At 47.7% G+C, this 13,351-nt stretch overlaps 1 protein-coding gene across 2 annotated transcripts in view; it reads right to left on the reverse strand.

Moving 5' to 3' along the window:
- Window positions 1-13,351, reverse strand: part of LOC119540361 (metabotropic glutamate receptor 1) — a 377,624-nt gene that overhangs the window by 87,553 nt on the left and 276,720 nt on the right. For both annotated transcript variants that reach the window (XM_037844494.1, XM_037844493.1), the window contains exon 4: window positions 12,398-12,633. In XM_037844494.1, the coding sequence (XP_037700422.1) occupies window positions 12,398-12,633 (236 nt within the window). The remainder of the gene's footprint in view (window positions 1-12,397; window positions 12,634-13,351) is intronic.

A 13,351-nucleotide genomic window follows, 5' to 3' on the forward strand; every position in this document is an offset into this window, starting at 1 on the left:
CTTGACAGATTTACATGAATTTACCCCCAAAGGGTTGATTGACCATGGCCTTATTATGGACACATTTTAAGTCTTGCTTGTTCCAATCTAAACAGCAACACATTTTAAATAAAGCAACATTGCAAAATAAAAGCAATTAGTGCAGAAGAGGTGACACCAGGAGGAAAACACAGTATTTAGAACTGGGCAAGTGAAGGGAAACATAATGAGAAGAGAAAAAGATTTTCTTTTAAAAAATCCATGATAAAATTGAAAATTTAGATTATCAAACTGGATCAGCAGCACCTGTCTAACATGTAGGAATTGATTATGTAAACGATAACGTCTATAATATAAAAGGGCAGGTGATTATTTGCCCTTTTATACCTATTTCATACCTATTGTTTGATTCTGTCATAGGGCTGTAGTATGTTCTTGCGTAAAGTTCAGAGGTGATTTTAGCGTGGTTTTCTCAGTACAGCCACTGCTGGGAGCCCTGGAGAAGCTTCCCGGCACCACCGTCTTGGATGGCTCGTCCAGCGGGAGCTGTGGAGCACAGGCCGGGGCCCAGGCCTGGAACTCGAGTGACCGGATAAGAAGGCACAAGGCCTCTTTGCAGAGATGCCTTGTCCACACCTGGTGGCAGGTGCACAGATTCCTGTCTGGAAACCTCTGCCTCCTGAGTGACTTCCCAAGGACTTAGTCAAGGTTGTGACTAACACACCAACTCTTGCAGAGTCATCCTACGACATTTCCACAGCAAAACCAGCATCTCCGCATGGAACCCCGGGTTCGCGGTCTTCAGAGGGGGCACTGGGTTTCCCCTGACGCTGATGAAGAGCCACTTTTCCCGCCAGCCCGGCTCTGGAGTGAAGGTCACTGGGGCAGGGACAGCAAACCTGTGATGCAAATGGAGCTTGACCCAGAGTCAACACAGCAGTTTAAGGTGCTGGAATGTGGGGTCATTCGTTAATGCAGCGTAGCCTGACCCATCCCAAACGATTCAAGGGGCTTACTAGTTTTCCTTGCTTCTATTTTATATTTCTTGATTTGTATTTTGTATTTGATGCAATCAGAAAACAAAGGCAGGAGCTACAAAAATCTTGAAGAGAAGTTCACTTTTCCCAAAAGGTGAGAAACTCTGGGGCTCCTCACTCCGAGAGCCAACCTCTTGGCTAGACCTTGGGACTAATGAAGAAACCTGAAAGCCACATTCAACAGGAAAAGCATAATGTACAGGCACAAGGCTGTAAGCCCAAATAAACTTGGTTAAATTGACGGCCTTGGAAAGAGTCTGTGTTGTTTGCTATAGCTTTAGAATACAAGCATGAAGAAAAAACTTTATCCTTCTGGGCAGCCCTAACTGTAAAAAGGGTTACATATTGACAATGGGCAGAAATGGATCAGGGCCAGCTTTGGAAAAAGGAGCTTCCAGATCTTCTAGCTGGTGGAAAATCCTGGTACTTGGAGAGTCGGAATTCTCTTAGGAGATGATGTGGAATTGGAGCCTGGCACTCTGTGGCCACAGCTGTTTTTTCTGAGTGTGAGAGCAAAACTCCAGGGTGGACGGGGCGAGTGGGCAGCACCAGTTCAGGGTGGACAGGGCAAGTGGCCAGCGTCTGCTAACCAGGATCTCCCAGGTGGACCCTGCCAGGCCTTGGCAGAATAAAATGTTCTGTGCCTTTTCCATAAATGGGCTCAGACTCTCGCAGTGCTAGATATAGATGAATGAAAACTCATTGAAAAAGCCCGCATGTGGCTCCCCGGGGGGCCTGGGCTCTGGCTCCGAGACCAGCCAGTCTTCTGGGGAATCTCTGGCATGAGGGTGTGTATCTGTGGGAGGAAGTGGACACTCAGAGTGGACTGAGGTGGGGACAAGTGACCTCCGTAAGGACACTGCTCTAACTGCTGGAGCAGGAGGGAAGTTGAGTCACCCAAGAAACTCGGGGCTTGGTTTCCCTGTGGGAGAGCATGGCATTTAGGATGCTTTCAATTTGGGGGTGCAGAGGAAGGACCCCACCATGAAAACCCACCCACGCAGGAGATGGGGTGTGTGAAAGGAGGTTCTCCCCGTGTTCATCTCCAGTTCCAGCCAGGCCCATGTCCTCAGCTGTCTGGCTGTCTCACCTTCCACAGAAACAACCAAACTGGCTTTTTAGACCTCTCCCCTGCTGTCTGGGAGGCTGACAACAGCTGGAGCGCGAGGAAGAGCTGAAGGACTGGCTCATGGAGGAGACCTCAAGACTCCAATCCTGTGTTCTGCGTGGACGCCTGACGCGGCAGCCCACGTGTGTCCAGTGACGTGGCAAAGGGCTGGGCCCAAGTCAATGCCAGGAGTCCTCAGAAGTGGAGAGAGTCCAAGGCTGTGGTTGGCAGCAGACACAGTTAGGGAGAGAGAGACCGAGAGCTGCCACATGACTGGATTTGAAGACGGAGAGGGGGCCTCGAGCTGGGACCCAGGGGCCTCCAGAAGCCAGAGTAGGCAAGAAACGCCTTCTTCCTCAGCGTCCCCAGAGTGGAAGCAGCCCTGCCAGCACCCCTGGCCCCTCAGCCGTCTGACCGCCAACCCACGAGCCAGAAAACACCTGCTGTCTTGAGCCACAGGGATTGTGGCAACAGAATATCAGCACGTCTCGTAATTGCCCAATCTGAACAGAGAGAAACAAACGTTTGGTTTATTGGCTTTGGGATGCCAATGCTTCAAACGCAAAACAACACCACTAAATAAATAAAACAGAGCAATGGATTCACTATCAGGAGCCACTAGACTCTGATCAACCATCACCGCTGCTGGTCAGAGCACAAACCTGGACAGTGATGGACTAAAATACAGATAATGCAGATGGTGGGAGATTTAGTACAGGAATTGGCTCATTAGACCGTGGCAATGGGCAAGGCCAAATTCTACAGGGCAGACCACGAGCTGCTAACACCGAAGGACATTTTTGATGATTCCTCAGAGGGCTGACGTGTACCTGAAACTTTCTTTCTGACTGCTGACATCCTCGGTTCTCCCTTTAAAGCCTTCAGCTGCTGAAGGCCGTCTCCTCTGATGACTGAAGACGTCGTCAGCCATGGATGCAATCAGCTGACTGATGAGTTAAATTCACAAAGTAACCTCACAGGAACAACCAGGCCAGTGCTGGCTTGACCAAACAACCGGACACCAGAACCTAGTCAACTGGGCAAGCGAGCTTAACCATCTCACCATGGAGGGGAACGCAACTCAGTAATAAAAAGGAATGAGCTATTGACACATCACATTATGATGAATCTCAACATAATTATGCTGAATGAAGAAGGCAGACGGAAACGAGTTTGTAATGTGCAACCGCATTTATATTAAAGCCTCACAATTGCAAATCAACTCTAGTGACAGAAACCAACAAACAGTTGCCTGGGGGTGAGGGAGGGCTGGGAGGGAGGTTTTCAGAGAGGCCTGAAGGAATGTGGGGCCGACATGTTCATTGTCTTGATTGCGGTGATGTCTTCATGGGCATATACATCCGCCAAAATGTATCAAATTATGCACTTTAAATATGTGCAGTTTACTGTATGTCAATCATACCTGAACAAAACTATTAAAAAATAGGAGGAACAGTAAGTGGGCCAGACCCCAGGTATATTTGATTACACCTGCTGCTTCAGTTTCCTAGGGCTGCCGTAACAAATCAGCACAGGCCGGGCGGCTTGAAGCACCTGCAGTCACTGTCTACAGCTCTGGAGGCAGGAGGCTGGTGTGGGCGCGGCCCTGCTCCCTCTGCAGCTCGGCCGGGAGGGGTCCTCCCTGCCCCTCCCAGCTCCGCTGGTTCCAGGGGCACCTGGGCTCATGGCTGCACCCCTCTGTCTTCATGTGCCCACCGTCCTGTCTGCTTCGCACGATCGTCCCCTCTTCTTACAAGGACACCAGTCACGCTATGTTTAGGACCACCCTACTTGATAGGACCACATCCTAACTAATTACATCTGCCACGACCCCATTTCCAAATAGTCACTTTCTGAGGTACTGGTGGGTCTTTTGAGGGGACACAGCTCGATCCTAACATGTGGAAAAGCTGTCACTTCTTGTGATGGCTGAATTAGGGTGTGATTTCACTTGAATTTCCCCTGCTGCAAACATGTACAGAACACAGAATGCACAGCTCTTCCGTAGCAAAAAAGCATGCCATATCCAGTAGCCTGACCATGGAGCCAATTAGAGACAGCTCAATATTTACAGCCAGTGTGATCTCTAGGAAGAGCCACAGATCTTCATATTTAAGAACACCCAGTCCTGGAAGTGACAGGGTGCAGCCCCTCTGGAGGGACCGTGTGGGGCCACAGGAGCCTGGGAGTGAGGTGCCACATGATCCTGTAACCCCATAACCCTGTTATTAGACAAACACTTGGAAGAACTGAGAGCAGGGACACAAGCAGGCACACTCGTGTTAATGGCGGTGGGATTCACGATTGCCAGTGGCTGGAGGCGGCCTGAGGGTGCACTGGCTGGTGAACAGAAGGGCGAATGGTGGTGTATATACATGAGGGAATATTGAGCAGCTGCAGGAAGGAATGAAGTCATATGGCATGGAACTAGGTGGATAAACCTTGAGGACATTATGTTGAGTAAAATAAGCCAGAAACAAAAGGGCAGATACTGTATCCTCTCACTAACATAAACTAACTATAATGAGGAAACTCTGAGAATTGAATTTGAGTGCACAGGTTATCAAGGGATAGAAAGTGGGCAGAGATTGGGCAATTGATGATTAAGGAGGACAGATTGTTCAATAAGGCTCATGGTAAAGTTCCTAGGTTGTAAGCTTTTACAGAAGTCACACCTAGTCCTGAGTTTTAACTGTTATTTCTAAATTCTGAGATGTTGGGCTCTTTGTGTATTACTTGTTATTTCCCAGGAACTTTGGGTATCTGTGTGACACCTGAGACTCAGAGTTGGAGTTCTGCAGTTATGAAAGTCAGCATTACTCCATACAGCAACTGTTAAAGAGCTGAATTCAAAGAGATCAGACTTCAATTAGAGATATTAATGAAATGGACCTGGTTAGGAGTAAGGTAAATCAGAGCACAGGGCAAAAGATGACACTGTCTGTATTCTAAAACATCAACTTCTGTGTGTGACCAAAGGAAGAAATGTTTATTTGGTCCAAAATTTAAATTTTCTATAGCATGCTATCTCATTTTACTTGTCTGATCAGTTTATTTAAACAACCCAAATACATGAAACCTAGAACAGGGAATGAGATCCTGTTGTTCTGTACAGGTTCATATAATACCCAGATACATTCCAGAGTATTTGGGGCAGAAAATAAAGGATTTGCAAAGTCTATCTGAGGGACTGGGGGAAAATGTGAAACTATTAAAATTTCCTACCTGGGGAATTCCTGATATTCTCTCAGGCACTAGGGTCACAGTTGATTAAGCCAAACCCTTGATCTTGAGGCTGGCCTTTATGAAACTTATTGATGAAATTACAAAGCTAGGCATGCATGTAAGTATGCCTAAGAATCACCCCAGACAGCCTCTTTTGTTGCTCAGATGTGGCCTCTCTAAGCCAACTCTGCAAATAAACTCACTACACACCCCACTACATAGGGCATGACTCCCAAGGGTATAAATCTCCCTGACAATGTGGGACATGACTCCCAGAGGTGAGCCTGGCCCTGGCATTGTAAGATTGAAAATGCCTTCCGAAAAGCCAGTTGCCATGTTTTTATGGATCTACTTCTGGATGTTTTGTTCTGTTCCACTGATCTATATATCTACCTCTGACAATATCACACTGTCTTAGCTAACATACCTCTATTGTAAGTCTTAAATTTGGGTAGAATGCAATACTAGTGTTCAATAAGAGGGAGGGGTAAGGGTATGGGATGTTTGGGGTCTTCTCTTTTCTTTTTACTTCTTTTTCTGGGGTAATGCAAATATTCTAAAAATGATCAAGGTGATGAATACACAAATATGTGATGATATTGTGAACCACTAACTGTATACCTTGGATGGATTGTATGGTGTGTGAATATATATCAATAAAATAAGTTTGTATTTTTTTAAATACAACACCCAGTCTCAAGCTAGTACAGAAGGCAGGTTGGACCACAAGAACCAGCATCAACTCTGGAAATATTAAAATTGCTTAATAAAGAGAAAATGTTTTTATTGTAAGAATTTCTTAATGAATTAATCTAAATGCTAATAGTAACTGGGATGTATCGACCTTTAGCTCATCTCAAGGTATGACATAATCAAAAGGTACTCTAGCATATATAATAATATACAACTGCAAACTCAACATTTCTATTAAAAGGATGAAATATTCTGTTAAATTACTGTTAAAATAAATATTAAATAGCCAATGCTTCTATTAAAAGGATGTAATATCCATTAAAATGATAAAGGTGTTGGAGTCTTCAAGGAATTTCCATTTTTAACTCAGTGTCTGGTTGACACTGAAAAGCTTGACTGTTCCAGCCCGCTGAGAACATCACCGAGATGGATGTAAAGCGAGGGGATGGAGAGCATGTGCCCTGCAATGACCCACGTGACTCTGATGATAGAACAGCACGTGCTCCTCCGAGTCCACCCAGCCATTAGAAATGAAGATCTACACTGAACTTCAGTGGGCAAAGGCCTGTCAGGTTGCCATGGGAACCAGGTGGCCCTGCTTTGAGGCCTCCAGTGGCAAGTGTGGCTGTAGGATCCCAAGGATGATCCTGGAGCTGTGGTGGTTGAACAGGATGGTCACTGAGATGTCCATGCTCCACGTCCAATCTGTGAATTAGACCCAAATGACCCGAGGAGCAGCTGGACTTGGTGGAGCAGAGCTGTCCAGCAGAACCCCCGAGGCAAGGGAAATTTTCTGTACCTGTGCTGTCCAGTAGAGCAGTCAGCAGTGACGTGTGGCTGCAGAGACTACAGAACAGGATGTTTAATTGCAGTTCATCTTAATTAATTGACATCTAATTATAAACAGCCGCGGGGGGCTGGTTGTTCCTCCACTGGACGGTGCAGAGCAGAGGAGAGGCCAGAAGACCGAGACTCTGCTGTAGTGCACGATGATTTTCAGTTTCACCTACGGCGGGGGGGGGGGGGGGGGGGGGGGTGATGCGGCAGAGCTGTCAGGATATAACGTCCAGATGAGACCCCAAGTCAGCTCGCTGTTGTCTTTCCAACCGAAAGACATAAACATATCTAAGGCTTTGGAAACATATCTCCAAAAACAACTTCTGTCAGCACTGTGTGCAAACCCATGACTCTTTTGTTTCTGGGTGGGGGGAGGTGGTTTGTGTCCCCTTCTCAACACTTCCTGTGTTCACACAGAACTCCAAAGAATTCTGAATAGCTGTTCTGCCTCAGCTCTGGGGCCATGAAATCCTCTTCACTGCAGTATCTATAAAAATGTCCATCTTTGTTCTAAGAGATACTGGGTGACCTGCTATACCATTCCTCTTACAGAGGAAAGACCAAACGTCCTGCTATTAGGTTGAGAAATTAAGCGTCTTAATTCGGTTAAACCGACTATTGCTCCATGTGAGGGCCATGGATCACAAAGCAACGGAGACCCTCCCTCCGTTGTCTACCGAGGCTTGGCACTAACGCGGCAGGCACGTGTTTAGCTCAGGAGCCCAGGGGGCAGCTTGGACGTCCTGCTGCTCTGGGCTGGCTCGTCCCAACTGGGCTCACTCGTGCGTCAGCTGTCAGCTGGTGGATGGGCTGGGGCAGGCCAATCCAACGGAGAAGTCACCCCATTCTGCCCCAGGTGGCCCCTCGTCTTCCAGCAGGCCGACCCAGGCGGTTCATATGGCTGAGGGGGGATTACAGGAGAGGGAAGAGACGAGGCCTAAGACTGGGAACCAACAAGTTGTCAGGTCAGCCCAGAGGCGAGGGATAAGACTCTACCTCTTGATGGGAGGAGCTGAAAAGTTCTGTTCTGAGGGGCCTGGATACAGGGAGAGGTGGAGAAGTGGGCAGACCACCACAGACCCTAGTTAACAGCACCAGCTTCTTACCTATCGGCATTTGGGACACAAATCCCAAGGTCAAAGAGAAGCCATTGCCCTAGGACCCAGTGGGCTGGAGTGACTGGAACCTGCCTCAGTTCGTGGCCCCTCTTACACTGGGTCGGACCATAAGGGGCTGATCTTATTTGGCAGGACATGAAACCAGAATTCAAAATGGAGGGAGGTAAATATGTTATAGAAGTTAGTGCCTTGGATACACGGTGAATAGCAGCCTCCAAGCTGCTTGGGTAAGAGCGGTCATGCTTAGAAGTCTTGAAATGTTGTTACATCGTTACCTTACTAGTCCTGAGCTGTTGGTAATCATGGAAGTTACCGGCCAAATTCTTTCATTATATCTTGGACAACAGCTAAATGCAAGGATATACTAGCTTTAAAAGATACTACACCCATATCTTTTCCTGTGGTTCAAAGAATAAGGGGGAAAGGTAAAATTATGACTCTGAACTCACTGGATTGCAAAAAGGCTGGCAAGCACAGAGTGAGCCTCGTAAACCCAGTCAGTGCTCCGGGAGCCAGCGCAAATGTTAACATTTCCAAACGGGAAGACAATGGAAATACATGTTTTCAAGGGACTTAGAAACAATCATGTTCTTAGACCAATAATCTCATATTTAGAAATCTATCATGAGAGAACAATTGAAAAATAGCTGTCAACAACCATGGACACTCCACGTACCAGTTGAGTGTCCTTTCATGAAAAAGGAAGTTGGACACATCTAGTTCTCCAAGAATGTAAGGACGGCTAAGTGACTGCAGTGTTTCCATTGGGTAGAATACTCTGATGCTATTAAATGGTGGTTATAAAGGCAACGTGGCAACATCAAAAATATGAGTAGTACAATACTAAGGAAAATAAGACACAGAATTATACACACACAGTAATTATAACTATGCAAAATAAAATGAAAGAAAAATTGCAGAGGGCCTCATGCAGTGTCTATAAGAACTCCTTATGCCAAAGGCCTTGGAAAGGTTCATAAATTTTGATTAAGCAATTCAACTTCAAGAAATCTGTCCTAAGAAAATTATTCTAAATGCAGAAAATGTTTAGTAAAAAGGATTTTTATTACAGCGCTTCAGCACTTTTTAAATTTGCAAAGAACTGAAAACAGACTAAATGTGTCCAAAGAATGAAGTGGTTAAATAAATTATAGCTTATCTGCCTGCAGAATGCCTTGCAGCCACTAAGAGTGAGAGATTTTAATGACAAGCACTATTCGTTACTAAGAAGCAATATATAAAATAACATTAACTACATGATTTAAAACTATCATTGAGTAAAAGGAAAATACATCAAAACTTTAACAGTGCTTAAGCTCTGAATTGTCAAGTTCTTAACGTTCTTCATCTTTCTTATGCTTTTCTTTATTTCTAAAGCAGTAAGCATGTATTACTTTTATAACCAGAAAAAACTTATAAAAGCCTACATTGGGAAAATATAGAAGACATTATCTATATTGTCTGTAACTGTTTTAGGATGAACAAAGAGGATTGTGTGCTTGTTTCTCTAGTTTCACATTTCCTAAGATGCACTTACGTAAAATTTACTGTTGGGAAAGCTAATTTTCTATCGATGTCCCAGGCTCACCACGCCTGCCTTCTGGAAGGACACGGCCCTACTATTAGTAATACCTTGCACTTACATGAGGGTGTGCAGGCTGCAAAGCGTCCCCCTCCCACCCTGTCAATCGAGGGAGGTCACCGTTACCTGGGTGCTCCCGCGGGCTCGGAGGTGGAGCGCGTGGGCGGGCGAGGCCGTCCTGGACCTGGGACGCGCGTCCCAAACTCTGCTCCACCAGCCTCCAGGGAAAGTCTCCAGCCGTTCCCCTCAGGAACGATAAGCACCACCTCACTGCAGACGCGGCACGAATCCTTAAGCATCTAAGGCACTTGCTGGAAGGGAGTAACTCCGAACTGCCTTATCCCCCTCTCTCCACCGTCCTTCTGAAGATTAATTTTTTAGAAGCTATGTTTTGATGTTTCACTTAGCACTTTTCCAACACATCCTCAGTCCCTTCATATACTCAACTAATTAGGCAATGATGCGGAATTTGCATGAAGTGCTATTTACTTAGCCACGTGATTCCCAAATTATTCAGCCTGGCTTCCGAACCCTCAATATGCAAACTGACAATCAGATGTCCAGAAATTCTATATTTTAGTAATGACATCTGAGGTTAAGCTCAATAAAAGTTATTACGGAAACTAAGAATAATTATCAAAACTTTCCAAAGTGCCAGAGGTGACCCAATTAGCAGAGGTAAAAAGGAGTGACAGAAACAGGAGCTATCAACAGTACGCAAAGGTTAATTCCACTTCCTGACATTAATTTTCATAAATGCATCTGCATATTTCACTAGAAGAGATGGAATTCATTCGCTATCCACGTTTCTCAACTGGATAGGATGGCACGTGCAGTGGGAATCTGTGCTGTCTACAATAACACTGAAACCAGATTCACAGAAATAGAGACTGAGCTGATGGGTCAAGTACGTTTACATGAGTGTGCACACACAGGCAGAGCACAGACGGCCACTACTATAGATAAAGTTCTGGGACTTCTGCAGCAGAAAAGATGAATATGTCTTATGAATTAGTCTCAGATAAAGAAAAATTCAGATAAACCTTCTGCCTTCCTTAAAGCTAAGAACAAAAGGAACTAGTTGCTGACGTGGATTCCAGAGTGAAGTGCAAACAGAAACTTGTTTGCTAAAGGTTGTAATCACAGAAGAATCTTTAAAAAAATAGCGTTGAGAATCAAGCACAATATGAGAGCAACTCATGAATTTGCAAACTATTTCCTGCTGTGAACATGAAACACGTTCTATCTCTAACCTCAACACTAGCATGCATTATCCCTACCCAAAGTCCAAAATATCGGGGTCTGTGGCTTCAGAGCTCTAGCTTCTGTTCTGTTGAGAGCTCAGGTCTCAAGACACACCATCCTGTTTTATAGGCAGTGTTCTGAATTTTACCAACGGAACGCAATGAGTGTGAGGGAGTTGGATTGCTAGAAGGAGCTGCAAGCTTAACTTGTCCAACCCTGACTCCTGACCCCTGACCCCCCGATCCTCTGACCCTTGACATCCGCTCTCCCCTCCCTGCCCCCCGGCACCTAGACCTGCTTCCCCTGAGTCTCCCCCATCTGGGTCGGGGACAACACCGTCTCTCCTGCTGCTTGGGCCACAGTCATCTTGATGATTCTGTCCGCAAATGTCCTCGGCTGTTGTGCACCATCCTCAGACCTTCACCACTTCTGACACCTGCCCTGGCGGCCGCTCCCGCACCTGCCTCCCCTCAAGGCCCTCCTGGCCCCCTGGCACCTGCCCTTCCCCTATTTTCGGCAAGAGGGATTCTGATGAAAAGTGCATTCCTACTGCGCTCCAACCACCCAGCCTCCATCCCTCCTGCCTAGAAGCTGGGCTGAGGAGGTTCTAGAAGATCTGCATTTCTAGAAGATATAGATTCCCCCGGTGATCTCTGCTGGACCTTACCGAGTAAGACATACATCACTGCATTTAAATATATTCATATTTCAAAGAACTTTCTAAAATCAAATTTTAAAAGCTACTGAAACTAGAAATATGTTATGTAACTAGATTTGAAACACACACTGTCTTGTGAGTTGCTGATTGTTACCCGTGTGTGTTCTGTTTCGGTTTCCCAGGACGAGGCCGGGGGACAGTGCACTCCTCCCTCCGTCTTTCCTTTGCTGGGTGCAGGGTTTGGTGCCCGGGTGGTGGGTGAAAGAGGGGGTTCTAGACCTTTCTAGTTCATGTCTGCTCAGCCTGGTTACGGGAAACAAGTGTCCACAGTGCACATCAGGCCGTGGGTAGCCTCCGCCACACCACGCATCGTCCCTCATGGGCTCTGAGCGGCCCTGGTGAGACCAGGGAGGGCCCCTTAGCAGCAAGGCCAGCACTTGAAAGGGCAGGGACAGCAAGGGGTGCAGCAATCAGCTCACGAGAGTCACGTGCTGTGAAGCTGGGCAGTGGTGGTCACTGTGCCAAGGAAAGAGGATACGCCATGCGCTCACTGAGCCCAGAAGGGACTGGAACCGATGTGGCGTGGCCTCAGGTGACATCCGCTCACCATCCCCTGACCTACAGGTTGAAGCAGGTCATGGAGGAGTAAAAGGGGCCCCCCCAGCACCCCTCACTTCCTCACGTCTCCAGGCCTCTCCCCTCTGCCTGAGTAATGGACACCTGCAGTCTCCGCTCACTTCTCCCTTACTCGTGTGAGCTCTTCCATCACCTGCTCCACCGGAGGCCGGGACTGCCCTTCCAGACAACACGCACGTGAGCTGGTGAAGCGCGATGGCCACTGGGCCCCGGCTCCCCAGCCCCAGGCCCTCCGCGCTCTCTCAGCACGCCCCGGAGCCGTCCCCGTGGCGCCCGTACCTGTGCAGACCCTGCTGAAGCTGGGGTTCTCCAGGGGGTGCCCGGGCAGGCGGCACTGGAAACGGTGCTGCCAGAACTCGGGGAACCAGGGGTTCCTGGTGTTGGTGCCGAGCCGCAGCCTCAGGAAGTAGTCGTCGAAGGCCCGCACCTCCGGGGACTGCAGCTTGATGGTGATGCCCCCGTTGGCTTCCACCTCGTACCCCTCGATGACTTCGTCTCTGTCTGCCCATCCGTCACTGGAAAAGGCAGGGGCGGGGCGGGGAGAGAAAAATCAAGGTCTCGCAAGCAGCCCACCCCTGCGCGTCAGCGGAGCAGCACCGGGCGGCCCCACGGCCCCCTCGAGCCGCACCGCCAGCCAGCCCTCTCCCGGCAGGAGGGGCAGTGCTGGGAAACCTGCAGCAGCCCGCGGCCTGAGATCCTGGGTGCACAACAGTCTGCACGACCCGGGCAGCTCAATGTTTAACCTGTTGTCTTTCTAAGCCAGTAAAGAGAAAAAGGGTAAATTGACCTTAAAATGGAACTTTATGGGAAGCAGGCAGGAGGTGAGAGGCTCTTAGTCTCACAGAAAGAGCAAAATGTGATTGTTAAGTGTCATTCTAGTCCTTCCTCACCACCCCCCAGGTCAGAGTGACCTGTTCCTGCATCTATGCTCCCCCCACCCTTAGGAGGGCCTTTGTCTTAAACCCTTACAAAAGGCTTTCTGCCCTTTTTGCATCGCTCGGTCGTCTTCCCTGCAAACACGATGCCTGCCCGGCCTGAGAGAGCCGTCATGATCTGCCCACGACTTCTCACCCTGTAAGTAAGCCCCGAATAAAAGTTCATGTATCAGAAAATGCTCGTTGTCTCCTTGGCCGCTGGACTGGCACAGCCCTCGTGGGCTGCGGCAAACCATGTCCTTTATTGTTGTTTGTTTTTAACAGTAGTCAAAGTGGTGACGAAGAGAAGATGGTAACA

Source organism: Choloepus didactylus, chromosome 7 (genome assembly GCF_015220235.1).
Source record: "Choloepus didactylus isolate mChoDid1 chromosome 7, mChoDid1.pri, whole genome shotgun sequence".
In the NCBI taxonomy this organism is placed as follows: Eukaryota; Metazoa; Chordata; class Mammalia; order Pilosa; family Megalonychidae; genus Choloepus; species Choloepus didactylus.